General features: G+C 44.5%; 1 protein-coding gene across 3 annotated transcripts in view; it reads left to right on the top strand.

Moving 5' to 3' along the window:
• The first annotated feature begins 14,737 nt into the window (after nt 1–14,737).
• The window catches only part of SCAF4 (SR-related CTD associated factor 4), a 56,692-nt gene continuing 51,593 nt past the window's right edge, over nt 14,738–19,836 (top strand). Inside the window, exon 1 of one of the 3 annotated variants that reach the window (XM_032631286.1) lies at nt 14,738–15,223. In XM_032631286.1, coding sequence (XP_032487177.1) covers nt 15,194–15,223 — 30 coding nt within the window. In that variant the 5' untranslated portion in view covers nt 14,738–15,193. The remainder of the gene's footprint in view (nt 15,224–19,836) is intronic. The other 2 variants (XM_032631284.1, XM_032631285.1) reach the window with 2 other exon arrangements.

Here is a 19,836-nt window from a genome sequence, read left to right as displayed (position 1 = left end):
TCCAATAATGGAGGACATGTAGGGTTCTCTCTCCAAGAGTACACTGTTGTACCTTGCAAGCCCTATCACTGGGAGTCGGTGTCATGTTTGTGGACTTTAGACTTGTATAATACATTGGGTGTGCCATCTGACTCCATGGGTGACTCAACTCTCAGTTTGGAGAGGAAGCAAGTCCAGAGCTGGTCCAGGCTGTAGTATCAGCAACTCTGCCATTTAGCACTTGTGATCCAGCTAATCCAATGAGGCCTGACATGTCTCTAGCCATTTGGGATACAATAGAGTCTGTGGCAGGCTCTGATAGGAGAACCAAACTGATGACCCCCTGGTTCTAGCAAATAACAAACAAACCTCTCAGCAAATAACAAACCTTTAGAGAACCAGCTCTTGGGTTGCTATGCTACCAGGCAGCATGACATAGTGATTGGGAGCTCGGGCTGGCTTTAGGCTGCCTGAGGTTGAATCTCATCTCTGCCACTTACTAATTGTGAGACTGTGGACCACAGCTTATCTTTCCTTTGTCTTGGTTCCCTACCCATAAAGCTGGCTTAACAGTAGAGACTTGATGGGAGGATTCAATGTGCTCACACATGAGAAGTGCCTGGCATGGCATCTGGCACGTGTGAGTTCTCATAACTATTAGTTATCATATCCCATATGTTGAACAAGCATGAATCGCGCCACAAACACAACCTTAGTTGTGTTTCCCCTCACCCCTTCAACCTCTTCTCATGAGCCTAGATGAAACTCTAGGAGGTAGAGCTTTTCTACTCATTTCTAGTAATAAATGAGTCACCTTAAGTCACAGATTCAATTTACTACTTAGAATGGCAGAAAACTCAACTTGACAGTGTTAAATCCTCACCCTTCCTTGACTTTTTGTCTGGAAGCTTCTGCTCCTCCTCTGCCCCTGCTCATGTCCTCCCCAACTTGCCAGTTGTTAGTGTGGTGCCACCAGGGTGAAGCAGGAGTGGGGAAGGAGGAGAGAAGGTGTCTAGACCAGCTCTCGTTTGGCTGGTGGCTTCATGCTGAGTCTCAGGGCTGACAGATGGTTAGTGCCGGATCTCTCTCATGGCTGTTTTGGTGGGTTCTTTAGAGGTTTTCTTCTGGATCCTTTTCTTCCCTTCTTCCTTTGACCACGAAGGATGTACCGATTCTGTGTGGTCTCTTGCAATTCCTTCTTTAATCTCTGGGCATGCAATACCTGGTCAGCTCTAGCCTCTTTCTGTCAAGGTCTCCAGGTGGCCTACCCAATAAGACCGCAAATGAACCACATCACTGCTTTCCGTCTCCCACTCAATCCTGAGCGGTCCTCAGGAAACACTCAGAGTCACTTCCCCTGCCCACCCTGGATCCAGGCGTCACGACCCTGGTTCTGCCACCAGGAAAGATCTTACCCTCTAGACTCCTTAGGAATCAGACCCCCAGCCCATGGGCTACGTTAGTTGCCTTAGACGTGGTTTATACCTGTCTCCCACCCTCCACACAACACATTTCAAAACTCTCCCAGTGACCCCTGAAGTCTTCCTCATGAAGCATGAGATTAGAAGTCAGCAAACTTTGCTTGAAGAGAGCTGGGTAGTATATTTTAGGCTTTGTGGGCTCCAGGTCTGTGTCATAACTACTCAGTTCTGTGTTGTGGCTTGAAACACAATATATGGACAATATAGACAATACGTAACCCAATCAGCATGATTGTGTCTCAGTAAAACTTTACTTATTTATTTATTTATTGTAGCATATTCTTGTTTAAAAAAACTCCAAGTGTTTTTATTTTTTAAATTATTTATCTATTTTTTGGCAGCGTTGGGTCTTCATTGCTGCACGCAGGCTTTCTCTAGCTGTGGAGAACGGGGGGCTACTCTTCACTGCCCTGCACGGGCTTCTCAGAGCTCAGGGCGCAGGCTCAGTAGTTGTGGCGCACGGGCTTAGTTGCTCCTCAGCATGTGGGATCTTCCCGGACCACGGCTCAGAACCCACGTCCCCTGCATTGGCAGGCGGATTCTCAACCACTGCGCCGCCAGGGAAGTCCCCAGACTTCACTTATGAAAAGGTGATGACCAAACCAAAAGTTTGCCAAACGGGAGGGTCGTATTCCTCTACCCCTCATCTCACTTCCCAATTATGTGGGTTGGAAGCAGCCACTTTCTCATTACCAACCTCCTTACACCAATTCCTCTCTCTTGGTAATCTGACCACTTTTATCATCTCAAAGTGGGGAAGGATGTTTAAGAGTTTAAGAAACACTTTCTCAGACATTTCCCTTGAAAATGTTCACACATGGACTTGCCTCACCAACACTTTTGTAACTGAAAACAAATTGTCCACTCATGTGGCACCTTAATTGAAAATGAGGCAGGAAATGTTTTAAATGCGTTAGCCTGGAGAGGGCTGCAGACTCCAGCTGGTGCATCCAATAGAGAATTGAAGGCTGTGCCTTGAAAGTCACAGAGTGAACTGAGCTCCTTTCTCAAAAAAGGCATAGCTATCGTCCTCCATTCTATCATAGGTTGTCTTGCTTTCTTAAAGAATGTGGCACACACCCTCAGTTTCCTTGTTAACTGGGGTGTGACATTACAGCAGCCTTGTTGTGACTTGCTGTAAAACGGATGTCACTGGGGGTTACGGAGGTGCCTAGAACCAGTTTCCTTTAAAAAGAATGGCCCTGACAACTTTGCCTTGATGAGTTCTTGTGTCTGCTTTCTACAGATTTTTCTGTCTCCTTCCTCACTGTCAGCCCGTCAGCAGCCACTTCACATTGCTGTCAGTTTGCCTATCCCTAGCAGCCTCCTTCCCTATTTTGCTACCTTTAATGTGCTTGGACTTAAAAATCAAAGACTCAAGGTGTTAGAATTGTTGGATAATTGTAGTAGGAGTGAGGGCAGAGTGACTGTCCAGTTGGTAGCATATATGATCTTAATATGTGGACAATAAGACATTTATTGTGGCTGCTTACAGATATTATTCATCCACTCACCCTTCATTTATTTATCTTTTGCTTGAATGCAAGGGTTCAGTCGTGCGGCTAATATTTTGCCCCCAGAAATGACCTTTGTTTTGGATGGGGTTAGCATCGCTTTTTTAATCTTCTGATTGATTTATGTACTCACAAATGTATAGAATTTTATATAAATGCATACATGTGATCTATGTATTTTTTGGACACTTTTTTTTTTTGCATTCATCCTCTCCTGCCTTCATCTACATATCCACATTAGGGCTCCTTTCCCAGCTGTGATATAGCATGTGCCAACAACTGGGTTTATATCCCTCCACATTTTCTGCATATGCGTATACAGTCACACAACACACACTCACACATGGAGTGTCTTTTGTTTAGATGGCAGTCAATCTTTTTTTTTTTTTTTTTTTCAGTACGCGGGCCTCTCACTGTTGTGGCCTCCCCCGTTGCAGAGCACAGGCTCCGGACGCGCAGGCTCAGCGGCCATGACTCACGGGCCCAACCGCCCCGCGGCATGAGGGACCCTCCCGGACCGGGGCATGAACTCCCGTCCCCTGCATCGGCAGGCAGACTCTCAACCACTGCGCCACCAAGGATGCCCAGGCAGTCTAATCTTTGTTGTCCACTCAACAGCCATACTTTAGGGCCCTTCCTCCCACTTGTTCTTTGTTAACAGAATTTATTTGTTCCGATACTATGCAAAGATCTCTTGGTATGAAGAAAGTCACCCATATTCTAGCTCTAAAAAATGAATCTGGATTGGTTTTAAATAGGGAATTTCATTCTTCTTTTCATTTGTTTAGAGATGATCGTATAGCTCAGTTCTGGTAAATAAGAGGTAAGGAGAACTGTGTAAAAAAGTTCCTTTTTTTTTATATAAGGAAATGTACTATGCCTGCTGGATTTCACAATGGGGCCACTTGAGATTCATGACCATCACTATTACCTGAGAATCAGATATCTCAATCAAAATACCAATAGAATTTGTTTTTTCTCCAAAATTGACAAGCTTTAGCTAAAATATATAAGGAACTGCAAAGGAACTAGCATATCCAGGATAATCTTGAAGAACAACAAAATTGGAGGACTTACTGATTTCAAAACTTTAACCATAAACTATAGTAATCAATACAGTGTGTCATTAGTGACCAAAGGAATAGAATAATAAATTAGTTCATAAATACACCCATACATATGCAGCCATTTTTTCACAAAAATGCCAATGCAATTCATTGAGAGTGGGGAAGAAGGCTTTTCAATAAATGGGGATGGAACAACTTCTTAAAAAATGAAACTTGAATCCTATCTCACACGTACACAAAAATTAATTTGAGGTGAACCATAGACCTAATACGAGCTTTAAAACTATAAAGCTTCTAGAAGAAAACAAGGCAGATATCTTCATGACCTCAGGACAGGCAAAGATTTCTTAGCCAGAATACAAAAAGGATTTAAATATAAAAGAAAAAGTTACTACATTTTACTACATAATAATCAAAAGCTTCTGGAGACTTCAGTTTCTAGTGATGAGGTAGTAACAAGGTTCAGATTTACCCTTCTGCTGTAAAAGAATATTTGAAAACTGGAAAATTTATAGGAAACAACAATTTTCAGAAAATGGACAAAAGGCAAATTACTGACAGGGGAACAAATATAAGAATTATCAAAGACTTCTCAGGAGAAACTATGCAAACAAGAAAACACACATACAGTGTGTGTTTGTATGTGTGAGATAACACATATAACAATGCTGGGGGGAAAATCCTGTAAATGTAGTATTCTATACCCACTGAAAATATCAAAAATAAAAGTGAAATATAGGCTTTTTCAGGTAAACAAAAGCAGAGAGATTTTCAGTGATAGTAGACATGCGCTAAAAGAAATATTAAAGGAACTTTTTCAGGAAGAAAGAAATCAATACCAGATGGAAACTTGGATCTATATAAATGAATGAAGAGCACTGGAAATGTTAAATATGTGGGAAAATATAAAAGGATTATCTTGTTTTTTAAATGTCTTTAAAAGAAAAAAGACTGGGAATTCCCTTGTGGTCCAGTGGTTAGGACTCAGCACTTTCACAGCCATGGCCCGGGTTTGATCCCTGGTCAGGGAACTAAGGTCCCACAGACCACGAAGCATGGCCAAGAAAAAAAAAAAAGAAAAAAAAGGAAAAGAAAAGATAAATGACTGTCTAAAGCAAAAACAATACTAATGTGTTTTGGACATATGTAGGGGTAAAATATAGGACAACTGAGCACAAGGGTTGGACAGAACACAGATAGGTTAAAAGTAAAAGCGTGAAAAATATATATCATGAAAATACTGATCGTAAGAAAGCTAGGGATTCCCTGGTGGCACAGTGGTTAAGAATCTGCCTACCAATGCAGGAGACACAGGTTAGAGCCCTGGTCCAGGAAGATCCCACATACTGTGGAGCAACTAAGCCTGGGCACCACAACTACTGAGCCTGCGCTCTAGAGCCCATGCACCACAACTACTGAGCCCGTGCGTCACAACTACTGAAGCCTGTGTGCCACAACTACTGAGCCCATGCGCCACAACTATTGAGCCCGCACTCCACAACTACTGAAGCCCGCACACCTAGAATCCATGCTCTGTAACAAGAGAAGCCACTGCAATGAGAAGCCCGCACACTGCAATGAAGAGCAGCCCCTGCTCGCCACAACTAGAGAAAGCCCGCACACAGCAATGAAGACCCAACGCAGCCAAAAATAAATAAAATAAAATAAATAAATTTTTTTCAAAAAGAAATTGCATGGTATTAAAAAAAATTTTTTTAAGAAAGCTAGAGTGGCTATATCAATATCAGACAAAATAGATTTCAGTCTCAATAAATTTAAAAGGACTGAAGTCACACAAAGTATGACCTCTGACCACAGTGAAATTAAATTATAAACCAACACCAGAAAGATATTTGAAAAAGTCCCAAATATTTTGTATTGTATTCCCAAATGTATTGTATGTAAATAATACATTTCTAAATAACTCATGGATAAAAGAAGAAACCACAAGGGAAATTACAAATACTTTGAACTAAACAGAAATGGAAACACAACATATCAAAAAAAATTTCTTTTTCAACACATCAAAATTTTGAGAGGGAAATTTCCTTTTTTTTTTCTGGCCACGCTGCGCGGCATGGAGGATCTTAGTTCCGGGACCAGGGATCAAACCCATGCCCCCTTCAGTGGAAGCACAGTCTTAGCCCCTGGACCACCAGGGAATTCCCTAGAGGGAAACTGAAAGTTTTAAATGCTTATACTACAAAAAAATATGTCTCAAATCAGTGATCTAAGCTCCCACTTCAAGAAGCTAGAAGATGGGGCTTCCCTGGTGGCGCAGTGGTTGAGAGTCTGCCTGCCGATGCAGGGGACACGGGTTCGAGCCCTGGTCCGGGAGGATCCCACATGCTGTGGAGTGGCTGGGCCCGTGAGCCACAACTACTGAGCCTGCACGTCTGGAGCCTGTGCTCCGCAACGAGAGGCCGCGATAGTGAGAGGCCCGCACACCGCGATGAAGAGTGGCCCCCGCTCGCCACAACTGGAGAAAGCCCTCACACAGAAATGAAGACACAACACAGCCAAAAATAAATAAATAAGAAGCTAGAAGAGCAAATTAAATACAAAGCTAGCAGAATAAAGAAAATAATAAAGAGTGAAAATCAATGAACCAGAAAGTACACAAACAGTAGAGCTAATCAATAAAACCAAAACTCTTTCTTCAAAAATATCAACAAGATAAGTAAACCTCTAACAACACTGAAAAAGAAAATTCTAATAAGAACATTCAAGTGACCAACATCAGGGTTGAAAGAGGCAATATCACCACAGACATAAAAAGGATAATAAGAGAATATTATGAAAAACTTTATGCCAATAGATCATCAACCTTTAAATAGACAAATTTCTCAAAAAATACAAATTATCAAAACTGGCTCAAAATAATAGTGCACCCAAAGAGCCCTATATCAATTTTAAAATTGAATTATTAATATAAAACCTTCCCGTAAAGAAGACTTTAGGCCCACATGGTTTCACTGGTGAATTCTAACAAAATCTTAAGGAAGAAACAATAGCAATTCTATGCAAACTCTTTCAGAAAACAGAGAAGGGAGGAACTACTTCTCAACACATTTGATGAGGACAGACTATTCGGACACCAAAACCATTACAAGAAAAAGAAACTACAAACCAGTATCACTCATAAACATAGAAGTTAATATTCTTGACAGAATATTTGCAGACTGAGTCCAGCAATGTATAAAAAGGGTAATACCCCGTGACCAGTGGTATGTGTTCAGGAATGCCAGGTTGGTTTAACATTCAAAAACCAATCAATGTAATTCACCATTAAAACAGAATAAAATAGAAAAACCATATGGGCCTCTCAATAGACATGGAAACAGCATCTGACAAAATATAACACCCACTCATGATTTAAAAGAGTTTTTTAAAAACTCTCAAGAAACTAATAGAAAGGAACTTCCTCAACCTGTTATAGGGCATCTATGAAAAACCTACAGCTAACAATGTAATGGTGAAAGAATGTTTACCCCTGAGATAAGACACAGGATAACGATGTCCACCTTTCCCTCCTTTTATTTAAAATTGCCTAGAGGGGTGGGATAGGGAGGGTGGGAGGAAGGTTCAAGAGGGAGGGGATATGGGGTATATGTATACATATAGCTGTTTCACTTTTTTGTACAGCAGAAGCTAACACAACATTGTAAAGCAATTATACTCCAATAAAGGTGAAAAATAAAATAAAATAAAATTGTAATGGAGGACTAAGTGCAAACAAGAAAAATAAATAAAAGACATACAGAGTGGCTAGAAAAACATAAAACTGTCTTCCCACAAGACATGATCATGTATAAATGGCCAATATGCATATGAAAAAATGCTCAACATCAGGGCCAGGTATTAGACTCTGGGGAAGTAGTCCATGAGGAAGGAATCTATCTGTTTGTGGACAGGCTTTCTCTAGTTACGGCGAGCGGGGGCTACGCTTCGTTGCGGCGTGCAGGTTTCTCTTTGTGGTGACTTACCCTGTTGCAGAACACAGGCTCTAGGCGCACAGGCTTCAGTAGTTGTGGCACACAGGCTCAGTAGTTGCGGCACGTAGGCTCTAGAGAGCAGGCTCAGTAGTTATGGTGCACAGGCTTAGTTGCTCCGCGGCATGTGGGATCCTCCCAGACCAGGGATTGAACCCGTGTCCCCTGCATTGGCAGGCGGATTCTTAACCACTGCGCCACCAGAGTAGTCCTGGAATGTATCTGTTTTTGCTTACTGCAATATCCTAAATACCCAGTGCAGTGCCTGTCCATAGTAGGTGTTTGCCTTTATTTTGTGAATGAATGAATAAAAGGGCAAATGTTAGATTGGGGTAGTTCGGTCCTGAGAGGTCACATTTCACTTCAGTCAAGCCAATTTTAATATTTCAATTTTGGAAAAAGAATCTTAGATCCCTATTCTTAAGTAAGACAGAATATGGCTAAGAGAAACTGTTTTCCTTTAGCAGTTACTTTTGATGGTTAATTTTCTGTGCCATCTGGCCTGGGCCACCAGATACCGAGATAAGTTATTTCTGGGTGTGTCTGTGACGGTGTTTTGGATGAGATTAGCGTCTGAACTGATGGAACCACAAAAATAGAATGCCCTCTCCAATGCAGGTGGGCATCAGCCAATTCACTGAGGGTCTGAATAGAACAGAGGTGGAAAATGGAGGAATTAGCTCTTTTTTTTCCTGCCTTACTGCAAGAGCTGGGACATCTCACCTTCTCCTGCCCTTGCACTGGTTTTCAGGCCATGGCCTAGGACTGCCCACCAGTTTTCTTTCCTTTTTTTTTTTTAAATAATATTTTGTGTTTTTAAGGGCCTTGAGTTTTGTGGGGGTGTTTTTTACAAACTTATTTATTTTGGGCTGTGTTGTGTCTTCATTGCGGTGCATGGGCTTCTCATTGTGGTGGTTTCTCTTTTTGCGGAGCACGGGCTCTAGTCGTGCAGGCTTCAGTAGTTGTGGCTCGTAGGCTCTAGAGTGCAGGCTCAGTAGCTGTGGCACACGGGCTTAGTTGCTCCACGGCATGGGGGATCTTCCTGGACCAGGGTTCGAACCTGTGTCCCCTGCATCGGCAGGCGGATTCTTAACCACTGCACAACCAGGGAAGTTCCCCACCAGCTTTCTTGGTACTCTAGTTTGCAGATGGCAGATTTTATGTATATATGTATCTCCATATACAGTCATCCCTTGGTGTCTGAGGGGGATTAGTTCCAGGACCTGTTGTGGATACCAATACTGAGGGATGCTCAAGTCCCATAGTCTGCCCTCTGTATTCACCGGTTCTGCATCCATGGATTCTACCAACTATGGATGATGTATTAAGTTTGCTATCCACATTTGGTTGAATTTGTGGATGCAGAACCTGAGGATATGTAGGGACAACTATATATTTACTGAAAAAAATCTGCATATAAGGGGACCCACATAGTTCAAACCTGTATTTTTCAAGGATCAACTCTATATAAAATATATATGGAGAAAAAAATATAGATATATTAATGGTATATATATGAGAATATATAGAGAGAATATATATTTTAATATACACATATATATATATTTATTCTAATGGTCTGTTTCTCTGGAGAACCCTAACTGATACATTACTCATATGCTCATATGTTTACTATCAAAAATAAGATTGTCTGTCCAAAACACTTTAGGGTTGCTACACACTTATCTGTATGATTTCTTTTTGTAAGGAGCTTACTCTTTATGATTACAAAGGTAATACATGCCTTCTGTATGGAGTCTAGAAAGTGCTGAAAAATTAAGTAGAAAGTGAAAATTCCCTAAAATCCCGTCACCTCAACGGACATTGAGCTCTTCCTTCTTCCACTTCCTGTTTTCCTCATAGTTTTTTCCACTATTTTGGCACTAACAACATAAAGGGCATGGAGATAGAGATTGGCACGAAAAGGAATCAGGTGGGTCCCTTGGGGACAGAGGAGGATGGACGTCCATGTGGAATTTTCTAGTGGGTAGTTGGAAATGTAAACCAGGAGAGATTTCAGATCTCTAAGTGGGGAGGGAGAGGGGTCACAGAGGTGTCAGGTGAAATCTCAGGAAGGGGAGGAAGCTGGCCAGAGAAGGAAAGCAGACCAAGAAGAAAGGAAGAATCTTGTACAGTATCATTAGTTTATACTTGCTCCAGAAAGTATATGGGGTAACGCATTAGAAAGAATCTGTTTTCTCTTGAATTCTTATCTATGAATGTTCTTCTGGGCTATTCAGGAGTGAGATGCTTTCTTTCTGTATTCTCCACACCTGCAGACTGTAGCCAGCATTCTTTTCAAGAGAGTGAGTTGACATGTGAAGGGCACAGAATTAACCAGAATACTACTTTCTGAATGCCATCTTTTCTTTCCTCTGAATATTGATTTCATCTACTCTTTTCAAAAACAAGTTTGTTTGGAACGGCTTTTCAGAACTGTCTATTTCCACACACACATTATGAATACAAGAATCTGTTAAATCTATGTTCTTTGAGAGAAGGCAAGTTTGCAAGTGGATAAAATGTCTTGCTGATTCTTGTCGCATGCATTTATGATCCTCCAGCCATCTTTTTTTTTTTTTTTTTTTTTTTTTGCGGTACGCAAGCATGTGGGATCTTCCTGGACCAGGGCACGAACCCGTGTCCCCTGCATCGGCAGGCGGACGCTCAGTCACTGCGCCACCAGGGAAGCCCCAGCCATCTTTTTAATAGGCCGCATTCCTACTGCTTCAAGGTGTGCTCACAAAGGACAGATCTCATGAGTTTTTGTTATTAGCCCCTAATTTCCTATTGCACGATTTGACTTGTGTGCCTGGAGAGACAGAGACAGAAGTCCAGCAGTAGTTCTGCAAGTGGTTGCCAGACGTCCCAAAGCAGATAGAGGTGCTGCCTCTATCTTCTGAAAAGAAAAATGGTAGAAAATGCTGCCAAGGCACCCAAAGCCTAGTCAACAACACATATTCCCCAAACAACTTGTTTAAAAGACCTCCCAAACACTGTAACATATAAACCAAACAACTCTATATAGAAAAGAACCCCCTAAATCTAAATTATCTACCTCAAACACAAGGATATTAGATGTCAAATCTTGTTCCTTGTACGTTCATATCTCAGTAGAATGGTGCACAGGAAATGTTCTCCTCCTGGCCATCATTCCCTCAGTTCAGCAGCCATTACAGAGCTCAAGAGCTATCATGCATTGAGTCCCAAATGCAAAATGTCTGAAGCTGAACTCACCACCTTCCCCCCAGCTCAAGACTTCAAACTTCCTTAGGCAAATCCATTTCCCTGACTCACAGGAGGAAAGAAGATTGCAGATATGAGCTGGGGGAGAAGGAATTCCATTAGGCTTTGTGGGCCCATTTTTAAGATCTGCCACGGTTCACAGAAAGAGGGAGGGGAAGGGCAAGGGCACAGCAGACTTTTCCAGATAATAACAAGACAAGGTAAGATGTGCTATAGCCGGGTCATGGAAGCATATGGTGGGAGATGTTGAGTCTGGCTAGGAGGAGAGTGGGGAAGCTTTTCAGCACAGTGCCTGACACAAAGTAGGTGCCTGATAAGTGATTAATGATTGAAAGGAGGTAATGTCTGAATATCAACCTGATGCTAAATGGGCCTGCCTACATGGAGAAGCCGGGAGAGATTTTACATGAGAGCAAAAAAGGCAAGCTGTGTCAATTCCCAGACGTGTCCAGGAAATGACAAAACTTGGGTTGTGCCCTGGCAGTAGGCTGGCAACATGGTATGGGGGTCTTGGACAGGATTTGGTAGACAACGGAGATCCAGAAAAGCCAAAGGGTAGATCCACTAAGAACTGTATTTTCTTTTTTATTGGCCACACCGCATAGCACTCGGGATCAAACCCGTGCCCCCTACAGTGGAAGCGTGGAGTCTTAACCACTGGACCGCCAGGGAAGTCCCCAAGAACTATACTTTCTAATGCAATGTTGGTGGTCCTATGTATGACTACTCTGAGAGAAGCAAAATGGGCTTAAAAAAATATAACCGTAGTTCAGCTGAGAGATAAAAAGGGAGTGAAACGAAGTAGATGTTAGATGGGCCCCCAAAGAATACTTTTTTTTTTCCTTCAACAAATAATTAAGAGTACACATCATCTCACATCCTAAAAGAAACAAGTATACTCCTCCTTCATCCTGCAGCTTTTCCCTGGGGCCCTCACAAACTTGCCTTCACAGTCAAAGCTGTAAAATATCTCCTGCTGCCTTCCCTTCTTTTTTTTTTTTTTTTTATATATTTATTTACTTATTTGGTTGCACCGGGTCTTTTTTTTAATTTATTTATTTTTGGCTGCGTTGGTTCTTTGTTGCTGTGCGTGGGCTTTCTCTAGTTGCAGAGAGCAGGGGCTACTCTTTGTTGCAGTGGGTGGCTCCTCTTGTTGCAGAGCACGGGCTCTAGGCGTGCAGGCTTCAGTAGTTGTGGCGCACAGGCTCAGTGGCATGTGGAATCTTCCCAGACCAGGGATCAAACCCGTGTCCCCTGCATTGGCAGGCGGGTTCTTAACCACTGCACCACCAGGGAAGTCCCTACACCGGGTCTTAATTGTGGCAACGGGGGGTCCTCAGTTGCGGCTCCACGGCTCCTTAGTTGTGGCATGAGAACTCTTAGTTGTGGCATGCATGTGGGATCTAGTTCCCAGACCAGGGATCGAATCTGGGCTCCCTGCATTGGGAGTGCGGAGTCTTATCCACTGTGCCACCAAGGAAGTCCCTGCATTCCCTTCTTGAGGGCACATCAGTTTGGCTTCGGCCCTCTCCACTCCTGCCAACGTTCCTCCTGAGATCCCAGTTGCTAGCAGGTACTTTCTAACCTTTACCTTGCTGACTTCTACCCTCAGCACCGGACCAGGCTGACCGCTTCTCCCATGCTCTTTCTTGGCCTGTTCTCACTCTAGCTTCTTACCCCTCACATAGCTGAGTTTCCAGTTTCGTGTCCCTTTGTCAGTTTCAGCTCCTCCCAGCATGCTTTGCACTACTGACTCCCAGACCTCCACCTCCTCTCAGCCATCTCTCCTGACTCCACACGCGTTTACCCAACTGCCTCTTAGACACCTTCACTTATTTGCGCCAGGGGCAGCTCAAACTCCACAGGCACCAGAAGGAGATCATCTGGCCTTGGGCATGTTAGCTAACTGAATTGGGTCTCACTTCCTCAACTATAAAACAGGGGCATTACCAATAGCCACGTCACACAGAAGCCCGTTAAATTAAACGAAATAACACAGAATGGCATGTCAGATAGACCCTGGCACATGGTAAACGATCTACAAGTGTTAAACCATTACTGTGCCTTTACTCAAACCCATTCCTTCCTACCCATATATTCCCTAACTTATAAACCCACCACCCATGTCCTTCATCAAGCAAATACCTAGAGCATCCTCCTTGATACCTCCCTCTTCCTTAACCTCATAGTTGTTCTGTCCCAACCCATCCATTTCCCTTCTTAACTACCTGACCTTGTCTCTCCTCTACTCCATTGCCTTAAGCTCTCAGCATCCCCTGGGCTGAGGGCTAGGGCTATTCTTTCCCTGACCCCACTCTTGCTACTCTACACATTAGTCGTGAAAGAGCATATTGCATGACACCACTCTCCTCTTAAAAGCTTTCAATGGCTTCCCACTGCCTTGGGGACAAAATCCAAACTCCTTGGAAGGACACAGAGGCTCTTCAAGACCTGGTCTCAGTCCTCCTCCTTACTCCATAAGCTCCAGCTCGTCCTCCTTGGGTAATGCCACAGTACTCGTCAAGCTCAGTTAGGCCACAGTGCCTTCTCCAACCACTCTTGCTGCTTCTTCCAGATGTAGCTCAGGTGCCACTTCCTCTAAAAAGCTTTCCTGGACTTCCAGTCAGATGAATATCTTTGTCCTTTGTTCCAGAGTCTCTGCCCTAACACTTAACATGCTTTAGTTATTACCCGCTCATTTGCCTATCCTCTCCTACTAAATCGAGCTGCCTGCGGGAAAGAAAAGTATCTTTTAATTTCCATATTCCCAGAACCCAGCACAGTGCCCGGCAGGCAGTAGGTTGCACGGGAAGTTAATCAGAACAGCCTTTCCACCTAAAAGGAAACAACGTGGTTTGGGGAATCGATATTAGTGTTCAGCGAATCCACTCCTCTCGCGGCACAAGGCTGCACAGGGGCTCCTTTAAGCCTGCGTGGATATCCAGTGCCTGCATGTCCTTCTCGGGGCTCCAGCTCAGGCAGATTTAACCCTCACGATTAGGGCAGACACAGGACTGCATCGGCAGAGCCTGCACGGGAGCCTGCAAATGCACGCTCAGCGGGCTGAGGTCAAATCCTGAGCCCTTTGTTCCAGGCAGCGGAGGGCAAGTGGCTCCGAGCCCGCCAGCCCTGACGGGTGCAGGGCCTGCCTGGGCAGAATGGCACACAAAAAGGCACCGGGGAGCGCCGTGTCGGGCAGGGGCGCGCGTGTGCACTGGCCCTCTCCGTGCCAGACTCCTGGCCCTGGGACCCCGCGCTCGCCGGCGCCCCTCTCGGGGACCCAGTCTCTGGGCTAAGCACACTTCTCGGCCCGCGGCCGCAGCGGGCGGGAAAGCGCTCCGTTGCCCGGCGTCACGCGCTAGCGGCTGGGCGGGCGGCGCGCGCGCACGCGCGGGGCGGGACGGGGCGGGGCGGGGCCAGCGGGGGCGGGGCGGGGCGGGGCGGGGCTGGAGCCGGGCACAGGAAGAGCTGGGAGGCCCGAGCCGTCCCAGCGTGCCCCGCGCGGCGTGGACTCGGGCAGCTGCCGCCATCCCGCTGGCGAGGTGGAGAGAGAGGCCCGCCCGCTTGCCGGTCGGGCCAGTGTGGGCTAGTGCGTGAGGGCGCGGGGGGCCGTGTCAGCGAGACGCAGAGCGCAGCCGCCACCACCAAACGGACATGTTGGAGCCCAGGGCCGCCGCCGCCTCTTTTTCCTTATCCTCCGAACGGGACTGAGAGGGGGCCCGCCACCCCGCCGCCTCTGCCTCGGCCGCCCGCCCCGCCGCCTCGGCCGCAGCCTCTTCCTGCCCGGCCTCCAGCTCCGCAGCTCATCGCCTCCGCCGGCCCCTCAGGCCCGGCCGGTTCCCCGGCCCCGCTTCGCCGCGGCGCGAGGTCTATGTGACCGGCGGGCCCGGAGCAGCCGCCGCCGCAGCGCGAACATGGACGCCGTCAACGCCTTCAACCAAGAGGTAAGGGGTGCTTGGAACAGGAGGGTGCCGGGCCTGCCGTGGAGTCGGGGCGTCGTTTCTCCTGCCGCCGGAGGTTTAAAGCTTAGGTCGGGGTGGGGACGCTTCCTGCTCCGGTTCCGGGGCGGTGGGGCCTGCGCGGAGCGGCCTGTGGCCCGGGGAGGTCGCGGCGGCCGCGGGAGCCGACCCCACACCCCTCCCCCACCTCCCACTCCCGGGCGGCGACCTCGGGCTGCCCCTCTCGCCCCCTTCCGGCCTCCTCCAGCCCGCGTCGGCGCCTCTAACTTCGCCCCCTTTCAGGTCCGGGTACTCTCGCTCTCTGCTTCCAGCCCCGTATTGGCTTCGCGGTACCGGGAGCCCGCAAGGGGCTAAGAAAGAAGCGCGGGCGGGCGTAGGGGGCGGGGGGAGCCGGAGCATCTGCTGGTCGCAGGGCTGGCGGAGCGGCGGCCTCGGCTCTCCTGTTGCTCGGGCCGCGGCGCGACAGCGGCTGGACTCTGATCCCGGGTCGGGGAGGAGTTGGAGAGGGTGTTCATCTCTCTCCCCCGGGATTCCTACACTTGGGAAGTGGGCTTAATAAACGGGGCTCCTTATCTTACCGAGTCGTGAACCCAACCCTCTTATGGGCTCTGTGGCCCCAACGTGACACCTAAAAAGTTGAATGGGAGGGAAGAGTATTCGCTCCGCCTTAGACCGCTAGAATGCCGGCTTTGGCCTCCAGTCCCCCACCCTCGCACCCTTCTCGCGGTAGTTAATCCTCGGCTCCCTTCTTTGGGAGCATTTACATGTGAAAACCTCCCAAAACCGGGAACAAAGCTGCCTGCCGCCCTAAAGCTCTCTGGTTGTATCTCCAAACATTCCAGGTGCTGTTTTTGAAGTTTAGAGTCCACACATTTCTATTTTTCAGAATCGATTTGAGGGGAGAGGTCTTGACCATTGATGATTTAAAATGTAGTTACAGAATGGAAAGAATTGTCATGTGTTGAGTTGGATTATCTTCCTTTTCCAAATACTAAAGATAAACCCAGCACTGAAGAAGTCAGATGTAGTAGTGTAGTGCTAGATGTCTTGGGACAGCGTTAAAAACTTGGCGCATCTCACAGTGAGGTTTTTTTAGTTTCACTTGTGACAGAATTAGGGTGCAGTAACTTTCACTTTGCAGTGCTATAATAACGTACCCTCCACTAACACTGCAGTTAGCACCGTTTATTGCTTTATCAATTATCCTATAAATGATTTGTCTTCAACTGATGGATACATAACATGTCTTAACTGCAGAAGTTGGGCAGTGTCTTGTAAAGTTCAGTATTGATTATTTTCAAAATGATGAAATAGTATTTCCTCATTTTTGATGGCTAGAAAATTTGTGATAATGCTCCAAAGATTTCAGGGTTGGAAGTTGACTTTGTTTCCTTAAGGCAAAATACACTGGAATGTTGGCTTCATGAGGGCAGGGAGTTTCTGTTCTTTGCTTCCCCCCCCCCCCCCCCCCCCCCCCCCCCCCCCCCCCCCCCCCCCCCCGGCATAGCACATGGTTGGCAAATACTTGTTGAATGAATGAGACTTTATAGAAATGGTACAATTTTTTAGAAGATAAGTACATTTCTTTCTCAAGATAAAAACTTTTTGAATGGTTTTAACGAACAGAGAGGAGGGTTTTTAGTGTATTCTTAAGATCAGAAGTATTTAATTCTGATTGAGACATTATGGAAGTTCACATTAAGCACATTATTAAGCAAAGTGTCTTATGTTAATTCGGGAAAAATGTCATCAGTAGTTTTTACTTTGAAAACCAAAATTAGGAATGATACTGACCCCTTGAAAGAGGAAAATGGTATCTTAACCTTTTTAAATGTACAAAATGAGAATTTTCTTATCATTGATCATTTTCCTCTTTAAATAATTTCTATTTCCATTCCTAGTCTTTATCACTGCAAATTGCATTATGTTAGGTGTATGTTACCAATTCCAACTCTCTTCTGCCAGACTTTCTTCCCAAAACACTTTTTTCTGGAGAAAATAGTCTGACTTTAAAATCCATCTCCTTGTGCCTGCCTGATTGTAGTGCTTCTCAGTTAATTCCCCCCATTCATGAAATGTTATTGATTAGTTCAAATCTGTAACTTCAAATCTCCCAAATCTTCATTTTGCAAACCTGCTTAGCTGTAAAGCTGTGTCCTTAATACGATGGCACTACTGCTGAGGACCTCTGTCCCATAGGAGCCTAAACTATTAGAGGACACAAAACTTAGGCAAGTAGCTTTAATATGGGATAGAATGGCTTCCTTTGGGGCCCTTGTAGAGTACTGTGGGATGGCCGTGGGGGATTAGACTTGGGCGGAGAAGAAAGTGTCAGTCTCAGGATTTCCGAAGGTGTTGGAAAAGTAATTCAAAGGCTACAGTGGTGAGAAATAAGGAACAGTAGTTTGACTCCTGAGACTACTGGAAAGTAAGAATCATTAAGGTATCAATAATTTTGGGTCTAACAAGTTTTACATCTCTGATGTGTTTGAATTCCATTTTTTTTTCCAGGTCGTGGATAAATTGAAGCTTTTAAATAGTGGAGTGATAATCAAAATACTGCTTGATTTGTAGTATATATTGGAGAAGGCAGAGGTTTGGAGAAATTTGGCGGGTTGGGGACTGAGGTAGGAGAAGCAAGTAGAATCTGAACTTGGCATGTCTGTAGAGGGAGTGGAGAGGAGGGGAAGGATGTGGACCAGAAGAATCCATGGACTTGACATCTGGTAGGTTTAGAAGCACCTTTTGCCCCCACATTCTGAGTACTGGGAGAGGGGGGATGCTGTTAACATGACAAGCAGTCACCAAAAGTATATTTAGTGGATGGGAAAATATGCTCGATTTTGAACAGCTTGAGTTTGAGTGGAACAGTCGTGTAGGAATTTTTGGCAAGCAGTTGGTCATGTAGGACTCAAACTTGGAAGCAAGAATTAGAGGGAGACATCAGGGAGTCACTCTCAGATGTGCCCTAGAGAAAATTGAGAGGGGGAGACAAAGGAATTAGTATTTAATAAGCATCTATATAGCATGCCAGTCACTTTATATATACATATCTAAGTTAATACTCCTACAACCTTGCGTAGTCGTCCATTTATAGGTGAGAAAACTGATTTTCAAAGAAGTTGAATAATAATTCTCTCAAGGGCATACTACTAGTTAACGGCAGAGCTGAGATTTGAATACACATGGTCCCCTCTTAATTGCTGCCTGAAGATAATATTTTATATAATACCAGGGGAGTGGTCACAGGTTAAGACTTAAGTAAGAAAAAGGCCACAAAATTCTTTGAGGGTAATGGAATCTGTAGTTTAAAGTTGAATGGTGATAGGAGAGATAAGGAAATAAGAGGTAGCAAATGTAAAGTAGTTGGGGTTTTTTGTTTGTTTTTGTTGTTTTAGAAGTTTGGTTGTGAGGTATTCCCAGGGAAAAGTTGCTTCAAGGATGAAGGGAAGGAAGAATAATTAACACTGTAGTAGGCACTGGTGCTAGCCCTTTGGTATGTTTCTATAGTGTGTATATATAAAGTCTTAACCTAAGTAAGTGGTGTTCAAGCCCTGGTCTCTATTAGATGGGCATAGAAGTTAAAGCATGTTGAGGGACAGAATGTGCAAAAAAAAAAAAAAAGCATAGTTTAAAGCAGCTAGAGGGATTGGTTTACTTAGAGCAAAATTGTGGGTGAGAGGAAGGGGACAGATCTGAGGCACAGGTAGAAGAGGTCAGTATATCTCTGATAAGAGAGGAAGGAAGATAAAAAAAGCCAAGGTTATTAAAGGCATTTTGACAGGACTTTTATGGCAAGACACTGTGTTAAGTGTTGTAAAAGATGGAAAGATGAGTAAAAAATCAGTGATACTTAATTGTGTTCTACTATGTTTATATACACTCCTTAATAAGAAGGGTTTGGTAGTTCATAAGTTTGTTGAATGGATAAAGGTTATAGATAGGATTTTTTAAATCTGTAGATTGAATTTTTAGCCTTTAATCAGTCTTCGCTAAATCCAAAAGAAGAGCTCTTCCCTCTCTCTCACTTTTTTTTTGGGGGGGGCAACATCTATGATTTTAAGATGTTTAAAGTACAAAAAACGTGCAGAGAATATAACAGGAATCGACAGTTGTTATTTATGTGTTTTTAATTTTAAAATAAAGTATTATAAAGTCCTTCTTTCCTCCCATCCCCTCTATCCCTGTCCCCCCCCCAGTCAGAAGCAATCAAGTACTGAATTTAGTATAATATCAATCTCTGGTTCTTAAACAATATTCTGTATTTTGATATACATGAGTAGTATGTTGTACATATTCCACAATGCTTTTTTGCTTAAACATTATTAATACTGTATATTAAGATTTAGTTCTTTCTAACTGCTGTGTAGTATGCTATTACTTGAATAGACCGTATTTTATTTATCTGGTTCCCCAGTTGATGAACATTTGTTTCTCATTTGTTACTGACCAACACTGCAATGAACTTTCTCAATCATGTCTCTTTGTGGAAGAGTTTCTCTAGGACAGCTGTTCTCAAACTTTGGAGTTTGGCTCCTTTAAACTCTTAAAAGTTAAGGACCACAGAGAGCTTTTGTATCTATGGGTTATATCTTGAT

The sequence above is a fragment of the Phocoena sinus genome, chromosome 4 (assembly GCF_008692025.1).
Source record: "Phocoena sinus isolate mPhoSin1 chromosome 4, mPhoSin1.pri, whole genome shotgun sequence".
NCBI lineage: Eukaryota > Metazoa > Chordata > Mammalia > Artiodactyla > Phocoenidae > Phocoena > Phocoena sinus.
The sequence above is the reverse complement of the archived record's forward strand: the minus strand, read 5'-3'. Positions and strand labels throughout refer to the sequence as shown.